This window comes from Notechis scutatus, chromosome 1 (genome assembly GCF_049901735.1).
Source record: "Notechis scutatus isolate UNSWTSFEM ecotype Mainland chromosome 1, rNotScu1.2, whole genome shotgun sequence".
Lineage (NCBI taxonomy): Eukaryota > Metazoa > Chordata > Lepidosauria > Squamata > Elapidae > Notechis > Notechis scutatus.
The window spans coordinates 4,120,397-4,136,783 of record NC_142009.1 but is presented as its reverse complement, the minus strand read 5'-3'; the positions used below and the strand labels follow the sequence as shown (position 1 = coordinate 4,136,783).

At 52.2% G+C, this 16,387-nt stretch overlaps 2 protein-coding genes across 3 annotated transcripts in view; both read right to left on the bottom strand.

Annotated features, from left to right (window-relative positions):
• The window catches only part of PHF12 (PHD finger protein 12), a 69,487-nt gene extending 62,878 nt beyond the window's left edge, over positions 1-6,609 (bottom strand). For both annotated transcript variants that reach the window (XM_087956021.1, XM_087956017.1), the window contains exon 1: positions 6,439-6,609. The gene's annotated coding sequence lies outside the window, so the exon portion shown is untranslated. The remainder of the gene's footprint in view (positions 1-6,438) is intronic.
• Positions 59-7,232, bottom strand: LOC148132660 (uncharacterized). The gene is given in 7 exon segments (XM_087952843.1): positions 59-162; positions 1,764-1,865; positions 4,410-4,510; positions 6,439-6,895; positions 6,898-6,913; positions 7,030-7,046; positions 7,049-7,232. Coding segments are annotated over 7 exon segments (843 nt in total). The 5' UTR covers positions 7,095-7,232.
• Between the last annotated feature and the right edge of the window lie 9,155 nt (positions 7,233-16,387).

Genomic DNA, 16,387 nt, shown 5'->3' with positions numbered 1-16,387 from the left:
CTAAGGTCCCTCCCAACTCTCTTCTGTTATCATGTCCTTCCTTGTCATCTGTAACAGGTTACAATCCAGGCTTCCCAAAAGCTGTCTCTTCAGGATCGAAACTTTTAGGAGTGGTTCTCAAACTCATTTCCATTTTAGAAATCCTCTCCATGCAGCCAGCGACTGAGGGGCACATCAAAGAGGCACACATACGCAACCCATGTTTAATACACTTTCTATAGCACACAGAGCTGGTGAAGGACTTGTTTTTGCGTATTTAAAATGTTTATTCTTCACGTTTCCTCCGGAAGGACTCTTTGCCCAGCCACTGAAGAGAGTGTCAACCCAATGTGTTATAAAAGTAATTCACCTTTGTGCCACAGCAACCTTATCTGAACAATCGTAAAAGGAGGTAAGGCCTCCATAAACAGTGGAGAACTCCCTGGCAGGTGGCAAATAGCACGGTCGGTCGGTCCGTTCTCAGTAGCACCTCCGGCTAAAGCTGGAAAGGGCCCGGTTTAGGAAATGAAGGGACAAGGCTGACCAAATGGACTGTGGTCCTTGGCCTCAACATCCCAAAGAGAGCGGAATCGTAAGCATTTTACCCTGTTTCTCCAACAATACGGCCTCCCCCAATAGGAAGTCCCAGCATGTTTTATAGGCATGAAATGAAATTAAGCCCCTCCCCCAAATTAAGGCCTATATTAAAACATGCGAAATGGGGGAAATGGTGGGGGCTTGCTGTTAGGAAGTACTTTTGTTGCACACCCGGATATGGTGCTGCCTACGTTGACCCTGATACAAAGTGCCCCACCAACGCCGAGGTCAACATCCAACCCGCCTGCCCAAAGATGCAAGGGGAATTAAGTCACCCCCCAAAAGACGGCCTAGCCATTTTTTCGGGGCTCAAAAAAAAATAAGACCCGGCCTTATTATATGAGAAACACGGTACAAAACACCAGACTTCTGAGGAAACGTTTTTACAGGGAGGGTCCTTGGAGCTTCGCTGAGCCGGATTGTTTTCTTGCCGACGTTTCATTGCCAAACTAGGTAACATCATCAGTGCTACAAGGAGGAGGAGGAGGACTGAGAGGTCCTTGGTGCTCTGTGAGCTTGGCTGTTTTCTTGCAGGCATTTCATGACCCAACAAGGGAACATCATCAGTGCTAGAAGGGAGGGGGGTTTATGGAGGAGAGGAGGAGCAGGAGAAAGACTGTGTGGGGGTCCTTGGTGCTCTCCGAGTTTGGTTCTTTTCTTGCAGACATTTCATCACCCAACTAGGGAACATCAACAGTGCTACCAGTGTAATTGATTACTGTCCTGTTACAACATCACTGAGGCTCTTCCCTAGTTGGGTAATAAAATGTCTGCAAGAAAAGAACCAAACTCGGAGAGCACCGAGGACCCCACAGTCCTCCTCCTTCCCTTTCTCACTGTTCTCCACTCTGCACACCTCCTCCCTTCTAGCATCCTCCTTCTCTTTCTCATTATCTTCCTCTCTGCAATTCCCCCCTCCCATTGTAGCCCTGAGGTTAACTAGTTGGGTCATGAAACATCTGCAGTTAAACACCCACCAAGCTCAGAAAACATCAAAGACCTCACCCCTCCATCCTGACCTACAAATATCCTCCTTTATCTGAACTTTTTACATAGGTTGGAGGAAACCAACAAACCACAAAGACCGTTTTTTAAATGCTGCATAAATACCAGCAGGTTAGTGTCAGGACTAACAGATGCATTCAGACAGTCATCTGTACCCCCTTAGAAGACACCAGGGCACACACCCGGGTCTGTCAAGAGGACAGGGACAAACTGGAACTCCTCAGCAAGGCCGACGCCAGAATTTCCTTTCAAGCCCTCACACCACAGGTCTCCAAATGGCTGACCTATATTGAGAGCAGCCGAGCCAAAAAAACCCAACCCCATAAGGGAAACAAAGTCAGTTCCTTAAAGGTACAGAGTGAGCCTCCAGGAAGAAAATCCACAAAAATAATAGGAAGTGAGGAAGTAGTATAAAGGCCGTAAGGGAAGACTCAAATGTGCTTTTTCAAAAGGCAACTAGACTTTGATTTTGTTTTCCCCCACCCCCCTCGAAGACATTTCCCTTCTCATCCAAGAAGCTTCTTCAGTTCTTCACTTCTTCGGAACTGAAGCAGCTTCCTGGGTGAGAAGCGAAGCGTTTTCAAAGAAGAAAAGTTCAGCTGTCTTGGGAAAGAAGCACCTTTGGGAGAACCGTGACCTTGGTTCACTGAGAATCTCCACTAGGCAGGAAACGTTCAAGTTCCTTACACACAGGGCCATTGTCTTTTTTTTTTTTCTTTTTCCAAGGGAAATTGCAGCTGATTTCAAAGGTTTTAGAACTCTAGCCTGAGAGGCTGGTTATCGGTGGGAGTTCACCCAGATGGACGTGAGGATTCATGAAGGTTGGAGAAGGATTTTACAACCGGGGGAAGCAAAATTCCGTTCGCTCTCTGCCGCTATCCGCTTATTTCCTAGTTACCTGCCAAACAAAGCTCCTCTTTTTCCCTTGATGAAATTCCTTTAATTACAGAGATCCCTTTAGCAACCATCCTGACGATGTTCCGGAAGCCTTTAGAAAGCTGGCTGCTCTCCCCCGCCTTGGGCTAGGGTGTTCGTGGAGCCCCGGGACGTAATTTGAATGGGACGTTGCAGCTTATCTGCACGGTTAGATTCATTTTTTTTAAATTGTTTATCTATTTTTACATCTAAGCTTGCCCAGAGTCATTCTGGAGTTGGTAACTTCTAAATCTAACAGCTTGGAAGGTTATCTCACCCACAAAACCATAAACTTACTTTGGGAACAGCCGCCGAAAGTTAATGTATATGTAAGCGGATATTAAAAAGGGGGAAGGAATGAAGATCATGACAGCTAGAGGCATACAGTATTCTTAAGTTCCCCCCAGCCTGATGTTTTCAAATGTGGCAAGAGGCCTATTTCCCAAATTCCCAGCCACGGGCATTCTGGTAACTGTAGAACGTATATGAAGGCACCGGATTGAGGGACTGGTGAAAGAAAATAAAACAGTCAAGCATCTCCTAGCTATTTTTTATTTTTTTATTTTTTATTCACAAAAGCTGTTCAAAGAATCGGTTACACTAATGTCAACGTTAATAATGTCAGCAGCAGAAAGAACAGGGCTGCACCGAACAGAAGTTTTTTAAAAACACACAATAACTTTCTTGCTAATCTCCATTAAATATAGCATGTCCCGAGAGGAAAGGACAGACTGGACATAAAATACAGGCCACGAGTGCGCCAATTCTCAAGAAATACAAAACAGACAGGATACTCCGTTTATCTATTTTACCAGGCTGTTGACCAAGATTGTACAAACTCTTTTCTAAGAGTTTTTCCTATGTATTTTCTAAACAATGCTATGGCAACGATCGATCGCTATCTCTCGATATCTTAAAAAGGAAGCCACGAATGCTGTCGACATACGCAGGATCTTGCCTGACCAAAAGGCAGGGCTCTAAATGGAGCTCACTCCCAACGGTAATCCTTTTAATACAAATTAATCCTTTGCCGGCTATCCAGAGGCCGCATCCCGGTTGCATGAAATCACAGGGGGAAGCGTCCAGGTCAGCGTCAGAGAGAACGTATCTAAGGCAGACAGGCCTTTCTTTGTTTGACAGGCAAGTTTTGAGTAGGTACAGTTCAGAAACAACACGGCCTATCACACACACAAAGAAAGATGAATAACGGCCTTATTTTTCAGGACAGTGACACCCCCCAAAAAAAACCTCACTGCCCCCTGTCCATTTTCCAGCCTCCGTTTCCCCATGCTGAACAGCGTCTCTCCTTGCTCGTGAGTGATAAAGCTTAGATTTTTTTTTTTTTAAAGACCTGGGAGGCAGAACAGTCCTGATGCCAGGGCCCCAAAGCCCAACCTCTATAAAATTCAAGCAGAGTCCAGCCCTCCCCAAACCGAGGAACAAGGCAGGGTCGTGTCAGCCCCTCATAATGGCCAGCTTCTGCCATTTTCCTTCCCTAGACTGCCTCCGTCCACCTTACTCTCGGCTCCCAACAAGAAAACGCCTCGAGCAACTGCGAGAACGAGCACTGTTTGAAGTCGAAGTAAGAAAGGCAAAGCAAACCAAAAAAAAAATATTTTTTTTTTATTTGCAACTGTGTAAACAATACAAGCCAACCCAGCGCCACGGAAAGAAGGGGCCCAAGTTAAACGAATGCAGAAAGCAAAGCCTCCCATGTGTGCTGCCAGTTTATGTATAATTTAAACAGAAACAAATGCCGGGGAAAGAGAAATCAAATGCCACCTTCAATTAAACAGCCGTTTGCCTTCCGCCGAAGGCAGCTCAGGGCCATCTTAAAAAAAAAAGAGGCATGGAGAGTGACCATGTTAGATGGAGAGGCAGGAACCCCAAACCCCCCACACACAGCTCCTCACCCGCAGACGCCGGGAGGCAAAATGGTTGGCTGAGACGCAGCAGCAGCGTGGCCCAGCAGAAGCCAAGGGGAGGCAAGTCCCGGTTCCGCCAATGAGAACGGCTGCCAAGGAGGATGGGAGCCATTGAGACCCAGAGCTGGGGGTAACGGCCGCTCTCTCTCTTTCTCTCTCTTGTAGATGCGCTGGGGCGTAACTCTCAACCCAGACAATGGCTGGGAGGTGGCAGGGCCGGTGTCCGGCACAGGTCAGGCTGGGCCCTCGGTGTAGCTGTCCTACGGGCACAGAATTCAGGCTACGGTTCTCCTCCTCCTCCTCCGCTTCTCCAGCCTCCTTCCCTTTCAGGGCGGGCTGTGCCCTTCCAAAGCCTCACATCGCACCAGCCACCTTGCCGGTGGGGTCATCGCTGCCTTCCTGCCGACCAGCTCAAAAGCAACTTTCAGCCGCCTCCAACAGCAACCCCGAGGCCCAGCCCGGCCCACGTTCGCAGGCAGGAGGAAGAGGAAGGCTCCAGACAAGGGCACAAAAGCCCACCAGAGGCTTGCTTCCCCGCTGACCCTCCCGGTCCAGAGGCGGCAGGCGAGGACACCTTAGCCTGTCGCACTGCTGCCTTCCTTTTATGGCTGCTGCCGCCGCCGCCACCTCTACACCGCCTCTTCCCTGCGCTCCTGCCAGCTCCGGAGGCCTGCACCACCCAGACTGCCTGCCTGCCTGCCCGCCTAGCGGGCAAAGGCACCTTCTTTCTGACCGGGCTCCCCGATCCCCAGGCGGGGGTGGGGGTGGGAGTACCAAATGCAAACAATGGGCTGGGAAACCTGCAGCCGAGATTTCACGGCTGGAAGAGGAGGAGGAGGAGGAGGGAGGAGCCGGAAAAGCACCACCGGGCTATAAACAAAAGAGCAGGGCGAGGGAGGAAGCAGCAGCTCGAGCCTGCCTGGGTCTACTTGGGAGTAGCTGGCGCCCTCCTCCTCTTTCTCACCCACCTCTCAGCCAGGAGGGCCCCAGCCCAGCCCAGCCTCCCTCCCTCCCTGGACCCGGCCTCCTCGGAGGCTGATGGGGGAAGGGGGGGGGAGACACACACCAGGAGGGGCCCAATGGGCAAAATGGCGCTGGAGGAAAAGAGGCAGCAATCCCAGGCGGGTTGCCATGATGTCGGCGCCCTGCCCGGAGGGGAACGGGAAGCGGCCAGGATAACGGGCGGGCGGCAGGGCAGGGATAACGGGCGGGCAGGGCGGGAGGGAGGAAGAGAGAGAGGTGGAAGTAAGGAAAGAGGAGAAAACGAGGGAAGGGAGATGGATGGATGGATGGCAGAAAGGAAGGAAAAGGGAGGGAAGGAAGGAAGGAAAGCGGGAAAGAATGAAGGAGGGAAGGGAGAAGAATAGATAGATGGAGGAAAGGAAGGGAAAGGCAGGGAGGGAAAAAGGAAGGAGGGAAGGAAAGAAAGGAAAAGGAGGGAAGGAAGGTGGATGGATGGAAGAAAGGAAGGGAGATAGAGGCGGAGGGAAGAAGGAAGAAAAAAGGGAAGGAAGGGGTTAGGAGGGAAGGAAGGGAGAAGGATGGATGGAAGAAAGGAAGGGGAAGAGAGAGAGGCGAAGGGAAGAAGAAAGGAAAGAAGGGAAGGAGGGAAGGGAGAGAGATGGAGGAAGAAGGAAGGAGGGAAGGAAAGGAGAAGGATGAATGGATGGGAATGAGAGAGGATGGAAGAAAGAAGGAACGAAGGAAAAGTAATGAAGGGAGAAGGATGGATAGAAGAAAGGAAGGGGGGAGAGAGAGAGGTGGAAGGGAGAGGAGAAAGAGGGAAAGAAAGAAGGGGAAGAAAAGTAGAAGGATGAATGGATGGGAATGAGAGAGGATGGAAGAAAGAAGGAACGAAGGGAAAAGGGAGGGAGGGGAGAGAGAGGTGGAGAGAGGAAAGAAAGAGGGGAAGGAGGGAAGGAAAGGAGGAGGAGGAATGGATGGGAATGAGAGAGAGGGAGAAGGATGGATGGAAGGAGGGGAAAGGAGGGAGGACCGGGCTCTCTCGCTCACTCACCAGCACTGGAGGTGGAAGGCGGCCGGGCAGTGGTCGCAGCAGAGCAGGTCGCCGCCCTCCTTGCAGCTGTCGCAGCTGTCGTGGTTCGTGGCCCGCCCGCTGCGTCGCTGGGCGGCCGAGGAGGAGGCGGCGGCCGAGGAGGAGGAGGAGGACGACGGCGGCGGCGGCGCCGGTGGTGCGGATGCTGCGGGTGCGGGGCGCCAGGGGCCGCCGCCGGCTTGGGCCGCCGCCGGCGGGAGGGCCCGTGCGAGACGGCCGGCGCGGGGGTTGTGGTGGTGGTGCTGCTGCTGCTGCTGCTGCTGGTGGTGGTGATGGTGGTGCGGAGGATGCTGCTGATGCTGCTGGAAGTGGTGCGCGGGGTGCCCGTCGCCGCCGCCGCCGCCTCCTCGCTCCGGCCGCCGGCTCCGCTTCTCGCTCCCGCCGCCGCCGCCTCCTCCGTCGTCGCTCCGCGGGGGGCCAACAGCGCCTGGATTTGCTGCGGGGGGGGGGGCGGGGGAGGGGCAGCGGGGAGAGCATCGGTCAGCCGGGCGCCTGACGGGACCCTAACCCTTCCCCCCTCCCTCCCCGCCCCTCCCCCACCCCCGCGCTCACCTCCATGAGGCCCCCGTGGTGTCCAGGTCGTAGACCACCGTCTTGGCCTCCATCCTTTCCCACATCCAACGGCGAGGGCCGGGCCGCAAGCGCGACGCTCAGGCCGGGCTGGCGAGGGGTAGCCGCGGAGGTGGTGGGGGGTGTGGGGGGGCGGGGGGAGGGAGACTCTCCGGCTCGGCCTACCCGACGGGCCTGAGGGAGCCCTCCGCCGCCTCAGCCTCCGCCTCCGGGACAGCCCGCGGGTCGGCTGAGGGGACGGCTGCCATGACAGGGGCGGGGCCCGCGCTGCCGCTGAGGGGAAGAAGAAGAAGAAGAAGGTCGCCCGCCGCCGCCGCCGCCGCCGCCGCCTCACACGCAGGGCCCCGCCACCGCCGCTGCCACAGCGTTCGTCGCGCAGGCGCACCGCCGCCTCCCGCCGCCCCGGGAGCATGCGCGCGGCGGCGGGCCTCTGCCGCGCAGGCGCGGGGCGGACGCACCAAAAAAAAAACACACACAACACGACACACACTTCGGGTTCGCTGGGGGGCGGGAAGGAAGCGCGTTGGGTCCTCCACGACGCGCATGCGCGAGGATACAGCTCTCCCCCCTTTCTCTCTGTTCCCCCTCCCTCCCGTTCGGCTCCGTTTCCTCGCCCCTCCTTGCCCGGTCTGTGTGCGCAGGCGCCGCGCCGCTCCCAGGCGGCCTTGATTTGCGCACGCGCGGCGACTCCGGCACTATTTTTGTTTCTTTCCCAGGGTCTTTCTGCGCAATCGCGTCCCCCCTTTCTTCCCCCTCTTTCCGTTACCACTCTGATTTGCGCATGCGTCATCCTCTCCGCCTAAGCTTTGCGCCTGCGCGGAATGACCTTTTATTTTTATTTTTTTAAAAAATGATTAATTGCAGATGTAGAACCCCGTTGATAGTCGTGATTTAAAACAACGTCTTAAACATGGTGCGAGCTAATAACTACGCGAGGAGTATTTTACTTGCTCCCTATTTTTTCTGGACGCAGGTGCTCCGTTGCGCATGCGCGGGATCCGCATTCTATACCAGGCGGTCGGGCGGTCGAAGTAACGGGAGCTGGGTTCCTTTACGCATGCTCGGAAAGGGCCAGGACGTGAGTCTGCGCACTACCGGCGAGCAGGACTGCGAAGGGAAAAGGGAGCAGTTCTTTTGTTCGCGCGCCGAATATGCCGGTCCTTTTCGAGGCTCTGCAAAGGGCAGCAGCGGACCGGTGCTACGACAACCCTGCAGTGTAGTCCGAGGGATTTCCCATTACATAGCCGGAGAATGGTGGACTTGGGGGCATCTTTGGGCCACAATGAAGAGGGTGGGGCGCGGTGGAGCCTTAGGAAGAAGGGGGGCTTGCAGATCACAATTTACACAGGTACCTTTGGGGTGGGATTCAGAGACGTGGCCTAATTTGGGTGTGGCTTGGTGGTCACGACTGGATGGGCGTGGCTTGTATGTAAATATTTCTGTAAATATTGAATTTTTTAATATAAAAAAGAGCAACTTTTACCCAAAAATCAGGCAAAGCAAAAATTGAGTTGCTTGCAGAATCACAGATTCACTCAGAGATCTACCTTTCTGCCATCTGCTACCTGAGTCTGCCCTCCATAATAGAAGCTTCGGTCCTAAGGAAGATTCAGCTCTGCTCTCAGGCCACTTCTCCCCCCCCCCTGCACCCCTCTACCCTCTGGAAGGGTCTCTGGGAAGATAATGCCCGTCCTGTAAAGCAGTTCTTATTCTCCAGGGTCGCAGGCTGGAATTGGGGAGGGGATCCTTCCTTGGGACCGCTTGGCTCATGGTGGGGTGAGGAGGAAGCCCTGGGGGGTGCATTGCATTTGCAGAAAGTGGAATTGGACGTTTCTTTGGGGGGGCAACAGAGGAAAGGGGGCACAAGGTGGGAGGAGCCAGAGGACAGGGTGCCACACTGGGCGTTAGAGATTTTTTTTGGGGGGGGGGGGAATCAGTTTTGTTCTTTGCAGAAAAGTTGGAATAATTAACAGAATGTCATGGTTCTGCAGAAGGCATCCAATCCTGGAATGCCTCCCTGTTTGGGTGGGTCAGCACAAAAGGTTGCCCATTCAGCGGCGTCCCTGGTGATCTCTTGAGCTCCGTTGTTTTCTGCTCACCGTGGAGGTAGTTCAATAGGAATAGAATAAGTAGAATAGAATAGAATAGAAAATAGAATAGGAATAGAATTAAGAGCTAAGAACTTTAGAATAGAATAGAATTTAAATAGAATGGAATAGGAATAGAATTAGGAATTAAGAACTAAGAAGAATAGAATAGAGAATTAAATAAAATTAAAAATCATACATTGCAATGTCCTACCTGTCAATGAATACTTCAGCTTCAACCATAACAACACAAGAGCAAACAATAGATACAAACTCAAGGTTAACCGCACCAAACTTGATTGCAGGAAATACGACTTCAGCCACAGAGTGGTCAAGGTCTGGAATCCTCTCCCTGACTCTGTGGTTTCTTCCCCAAACCCCAAAACCTTTAACCTTAGACTGTCTACTATTGACTTCACCCCTTTCCCTAAGAGGTCTGTAGGGGGCGGGCATAAGCGCACCAACGTGCCTACCGTCCCTGTCCTATTGTTTCTTTTATTTTTTTTTATTTTTCTTATATGTATCCATGTATTCATAACTATGTTTATACTTATACCTGTAATCTTATAATCGCTCGACAAAATAAATAAAATAAAAAAATAGAATGGAATGGAATGGAGAATAGAATAGCATATAGAATAGAATAGAATAGAATACAGAATAGAATAAAATATAGAATAGAATAGAATACAGAATAGAATAGAACAGAATAGAACAGAACAGAATATTGGAATGTAGAATATAATTAGAATAGAAATAGAATAGAATAGAATAGAATAGAATAGAATAGAATAGAATAGAATAGAATAGAATATGGAAGGGATGTCAAACTCAAGGCTTACGGGCTGAATCCGGCCCACGGGGTGCTTAAATCCGGCTTGCAGGGCCAGCCTGGAAATATCTTAGGATCGGGCCGGGGTGCCTCTGGCACCTAAAATGGGTGGGGGGGGGCTGCATCTTGTTTTCACCCTCCATGAAAAAACCAGGGTGAAAAAGGGCCCGAAAATGGCCGGCAGAGTGGTGCAGGAGGTCATGGAGGGGGAAAACGAGGTGTGGGGGGAGGGGGGGGGGCATGCATGGACACCCCGCCATGTCCCCTTTTGGCCGGCAGGGGTGCTGCAGGAAGCATCCGTCTGCCCGCCAGCCCGTGAGGGAGAACTACAATGCTTATCCGGCCCTCGGAATCCAGTTTGATACCCCTGGAGTAGAGAATAGAAGAGAATACAGAGGACAAGACAATATAGAATAGGAATAAAATTAGGAATTAAGGATAGGATAGGATAGGATAGGATAGACCATTTCTGATAAATGGCAGTCCAGTTTCTTCTTGAAAGCTTCCAGGGATGAAGCTCCCTGAACTTCCAAGGTCAACTTCTGTTCCATCGGTGGATTGTTCTCACTGTCCAAAAATTTCTCCTTATTTCCAGGTTGAATCTCTCCTGGATCAGTTTCCATCCATTATTCCTTGTCTGGCCTTCAGGCGCTTTGGAAAATAGCTTGACCCCTTTCCTCCTCTCTGGGGCAGCCCCTCAAATATTGGAAGGCTGCTCTCCTGTCTCCCCTGGTCCTTCTCTTCCCTAGACTAGCCAGGCCCAGTTCCTGCAACCGTTCGTTGTATGTTTTACCCTCCAGTCCCCCAATCATCCTGGTTGCTCTTCTCTGCACTTTTTCTAGAGTCTCAACTTCTTTTTTATAGTGTGATAACCAAAACTGGATGTAGGACTCTAGGTGTGGTCTTACTAAGGCTCTATAGAGTGATATTAGTACCTCCCTTGATCTCGATTGTGTACCTCTGTTAATACAACTTGGGATTGCATTGGCTTTTTTGGCTGCTGCTGCACACGGCTGGCTCCTATTTAGCTGGTTGTCCACTAAGACTCCGAGATCCCCCTCCCAGTTCCTGCTATTGAGCCTGGTTTCACCCAGTCTATATATGTGTCCTTTGGGATTTTCTTCCCTACGTGTAGGAATTTTTTTTGATGGGGGTTCACGGCTCATTGTCCAAGGGGTGCAAACATATCCCTGGCCACAAAACCCCAGGAACCATGAAAAAGGGCCACGGATATTTTTGTTGTTGTTGAGAAAAGCTCTAGTTCCCTAGAATTGATAGTCCTCAAGTTACAACCACTTTAGGGACCGCTGAAAATGACAGTGGCCCTGAAAAAAAAAGTGAATCAGGATCGTTTTCCACACTTATGACCATTGCAACATCCCCATGGTTGTGGGATCAAAATTCGGACGCTTGGCACCTGGCTCTTCCTCATGATGGTTGCAGTGTGATCCGGGGGGTGGGTGGGTTCCGTTAAACGAAGTCAATGGGGAAACCAGATTCACTTAACAACTGTGTTCCTAACTGAACGGCTGTGGTGATTCGTTTAACCACCGTGGCGAAAAAGGTCGTAAAATGGAGCAAGGACTCATTTCACAACTTGATAACGGAATGTTTTGGGCTTCATCGTAGTTGGGAGCCCAGGATTTCCTCTCTGGGAAATCAAAATGGCGGCCCCTGGATTTCCCCCAACCAAAATGGCGGCCTCAGCTCCCAGAATCCTCCAATCGGCATGTTGGTTTTCATGGCCTGCGATATTTTTCCAGATCTTGGATCCTGTTGTGGCCCACCGGTGGCTGACAGAGCTGGCAGCAGAGTCAGACAGTAGCGAGGAGGCTGGGGAGGAACCTGGGCCATTCCTGGAGGCCGAGGAGGGCTCGGATGAGGGCTCTGCGTCAGAGGCAGAGACGGGGCCAGGGCAGGCTGCCAGTCATCAGCTGCCTTTGGGCTCGGACAGCAGTGAGGCGGCGGAGCCTCTGGAGCCGGTTCCCAGCCTGCGCATGCACAGAGCTGCCGAAAGGAAGGCACAATTAAGAACTCGGGGTCGACATGGGAGTAAGGCCACAGGTGGACGATGAATGGCCCCTCCCATCAGGATTAAATGAGGAGCAAAAGGGGAGGGGGCTTTTTCAGGAAACAATTCATTCGTTTGTTTGTCCGTTCGTGAAGATCTGGCTGTCTAACCCAGCCCTTCCCTGTCAGCACTGAGCGTGGGACTATTTACCGGGCAGCGTTCCAGGATTGATAAAGGTCTGAGCTCATGAGTCTACCTTCACGAGACTGTTGGCCAAGCCGTTGGCTGACTTGCGAACGAAATAAATCCACATTAATGTAATAAAAAGAGGTTTTTGCCGGGGCTCAGAATTAATTTAGTGTTTTGGGGGGAGGCCTAGGACAGAACAGATCCCTTCTGGAAAAGCAAGTCACCAAACCAGACCAGACTTTTTCTAAAACACCGGTTTATTCATCAAACAGTCCAAAAAAAAAGTTGGCCCACCCTCCCTTCCCCTCACCCCCCCACCCCCAAGATTTCCCCCCACCCCACCCTCCACTTGCAAAGGGGGAAGGGACGAGCTCTGTAGTTTGACATTGAATGATAAAAAGCTCCCCTCCTCTCCAGACCCCCCCGGGGGGGAGGCAACCAAGGGGGCTCTAGACCACCCTGGTCTTCCCGAAACAGTCCAGACTTCTCATAGAGAAGGGAGGGGGGTGGATTTTGGAGGAGGTGGAGGGAGGACCCATGAGAAGAGCTTCTGCTAATCCATCCTCCTCCCAACTTCGGGAGGGGGAGAAGTTTACAAAACGAGGGTAAGGGGTGGTGGAGAGATGCAACCCCCGCCCCCCTTGGGATTCAAGGGGAGGGGTGTTTGGTCATTTGCAGGGGAGGTCTAGAATGGGTGGGCTTCAGCCAGAGTGCCCCCCCCAAAAGGCCATGGGTTTCTGGACCTTCTCCAGGGCCTGGGACTGAAATGTCGGGGTCACCAAGAGGTCCATGTCCTTTGGTCCAGATCTGGAAGGAGGCGATGATCCCTCTTGGTGACCCAGAGAGCCTCCTTTGAAGGATCCCTCCCAAGAGTTGGAGTTTGAAGGCCATGTCTGGAACAGGTTCTGCCCATTCTTAGGTGGCCCATTCTTTGTGGAGATCCTCACTGAGATCTGGAGGATTGAGACCATTCCTCTTGGTGACCAAGGGATCCTTCTGGATCCCTCCCAAGATTGGAGGCCACGACTTGTAGCCTTTCCTAAGGGCCCAATTCTTTGCGGAGGTCCTTGTTGACGCCTGGAGGGTGGGAATCGTTCTTGGTGGACCCAAGAATTGTGGATGCCTCCTAAGACTGGAGCAGGGGGTCCCCCTAAAGTTGGCCGCTTTAAGACGTGTGGACTTCAACTCCCAGAATTCTCCAGCCAGCAAAGCTGGCTGAAGAATTCTGGGAATTGAAGTCCACAAATCTTAAAGCGGCCAAGGTTGGAGATCCTGGTTTTAATACAGGGAAGAGGGGATTTGAGGCCAGGGGCTTCTTGGCTGGTTGAGCCCACCTCCTCCCGGTTGAAAGCTCCTCTCTACGGAGTCCTTCCTGAACTCGCTGTTTATGACCCGGAGTAAGAGGAGAATGGGAGAAGATGCCAGGTGGCCCTTCCACTTCATCAGGAAGGAACAAATGAATTATTTACGGGATACGGGAGTTGAAGTCCACCAGTCTTAAAGTGGCCAACTTTGGGGACCTCTGGACTGGAGATAGGGAGATCATGTCTCACAGCGACCCTGACCCTTCCTAAGTGACCAGTCCCAGCCAGTGTGCGTGGAGGTGGAGTGGCTTGAGATGGGAGGGTCTCTTCGTGTGGGGAACCATGGGTCTCTGCTCTCTCCAGCGTCTGCAGGACCCCACAAGGTCATCCATGCTTTTACCATCAAAAAGCTCATGGGATCCAGTTGCAATCCTGAAGATGACCTTAGCTGGGTCAAAGCAGGCTTTATATTCAATCCCTACAAGATCCGGCCTGATCCTTACTAAAGTGTTAGCTTAACAACAGTACATTTAGTGATGGTTGGAAGTTTACAAAAGAACTGGGGGAAAAAAAACCCGACTTGGGACAATTTTTCATGCTTAACGACCGTTGCGGCATCCTCGTGATCCAAATTCAGAGGCTTGGCAAGCGGTTCATGTTTATGACGGCCGTAGTGTCCCGGGGACACGACCTGCCACCAAGCAAAGGCCATGGGGAAGCCAGATTCACTTAACAGCCACGTTGCTCACATAGGAACTGCACTGAATCGCTTAACAACAGTGGCTAAGAAAGGTCTTAAAATGGGGCAAGACTCGCTTAACAACCCATCTCACTCAGCAACATAAATTTTGGGCTCAATTGTGGTCCTTAAGTCAAGGACTGTCAGAAATGGTGTAGGGTTTCCTGCTTGGGCCGAGGGGTTGGACTAGATGACCTACAAGGACCCCTCCAACTCTGATGATCCGTTAAGCAATCTGTCTGTAGAAAAATACTGAAAGTGGATTTCAGATGTGTCTTGAGCTGGTGTCTTCAGAAGTGCTGCTGGACCCCAAAGATGGGAGGAGAAAGGTGTTGAAGACGGTGTGTGTGTGTGTGTGTGTCTAGGGCCCCTTTGGCTTGGGGGTTAGAGTGCAGGATTGCAGGCTGACTCTGCCCACTGCCAGCAGTTCAAATCCCGCCAGGCTCCAGGTTGACTCAGCCTTCCGTCCTTCCGAGGTGGGTAAAATGAGGACCCAGGTGGTTGGGGGCCAGAGGCTGACTCTGTAAACTGCTTAGAGAGGGCTGTAAAGCACTATAAAGCGGTATATAAGTCTAAGTGCTATGGCTTAGGAAGGAGGGAGGGAAGGAAGGAAGGGGAAAGGAAAGGAAGGGAAAATGAGAGGAAGGAAAGAAGGGAGGGAAAATGAGGGAAGGGAAGAGAAAGGAAGGGAAAATGAAGGGAAGGAATGAAGAAGGCGGGCAGGCAAGCAGATGAGAAGGAAGGAAGAGGAAAAGGAAGGAAAGGAAATGAGATGGAAGGAAGGAAGCCATGGTGGTGGTAGGGTGGCTAGAGCGTCATATTGCAGGCTGACTGCCCACAGCCAGGAAGTTCGATCCTGACCACCTCAAGGTTGACTCAGCCTTCCGTCCTTCCGCGGTCGGTAAAACGACGACCCAGATGGTTGAGGGGGACAAGATGCCGACTCTACACCGCTTAGAAAGGGCTGCAAAGCCCTGTGAAGCGGTGTGTAAGTCTTGAGGGCTATTTCTATTGGTACCTTCAGGGCTGGATGGTCTCCTTGAGGTTCCTCAAGTGAGGCACCTCCACCAAGGACGGAGATCTTCATTTGCACGGATGGTCGCCTCCGTCACCCAGCCTGGGGGGCTTAAATGCCAGTGCTGGATCTTACTTCTGGGACCCCTCCACACACACACACCCCTTCCTCAAGGTATTAAGAACAACTCTGGAGCAAGGAAGGTTGAGGTGGAGTTACAAGGGGGAGCTAAAGTTTCTCCTTGGGTGGTTTGATGGAAACCAGAACTACCCGACACCCCAAATGGTACACACACACACACACACACACACACACACCCTTCAGCTGCTGCCTTCTGCAAATTGGTGGCTTTGGTCTCCCCACCCCGCAAGGATCAAATGCTCAGAGCACAGGCCAAGACCACCAAGGAGACCCCCAACCCTCTCTGCTTCTGGTGGTCCTACATCCAGGGTTTCTGGGGGGGGGGGGCAGAGGTGGGATTCAGCCGGTTCGGACCAGTTCTGGAAAATTAATTTAAACCCAGATGTCCTTTTGGGGCTGGGGAGGAACCGGTGTGCCAAGGAACCTGTGCTGGAAACTTCACTTTTTGGCTCGGTGAACCTGTCAGAAGACTTTGATTAAAGTTGGCATACTGCCAGAAAACAGAGAGGGAAGAGACCTTGGAAGGTCTTCTAGTCCAACCCACAAGTGGGATTCAGCCCGTTCTGACCGGTTCTCAAGAACCTGGAGCAGATATTTGGTGTAATTTGTAGAACCTGCCATGCCCACCAAGCCACACCCATAGCTGATTGGCTGGGTCTCCTTTGGTTGCCTTGCACAGGAGAACGGAGCTGGAAAGCAGGTTAGCGGGGTGGGGAGGGAAGGGGGATGTCGCAGTATATCCTTCCCCTGCCATGCCCATCAAGCCACGCCCACAGAAGGCCACGCCCACCAAGCCACACCCATAGCTGATTGGCTGGGTCTCCTTTGGTTGCCCTGCTCAGGAGAACGGAGCTGGAAAGCAGGTCAGTGGGGCGGGGAGGGGAGGGGGATTTTGAAGTATATCCTTCCCTTGCCACGCCCACCAAGCCACGCACACAGAACTGGTAGTAAACATGTTTGAATCCCACCACTGCTGGGGTGTGTGTGTGTGTGTGTGTGTGTGTGTCTTTGCGTGTCCTGGC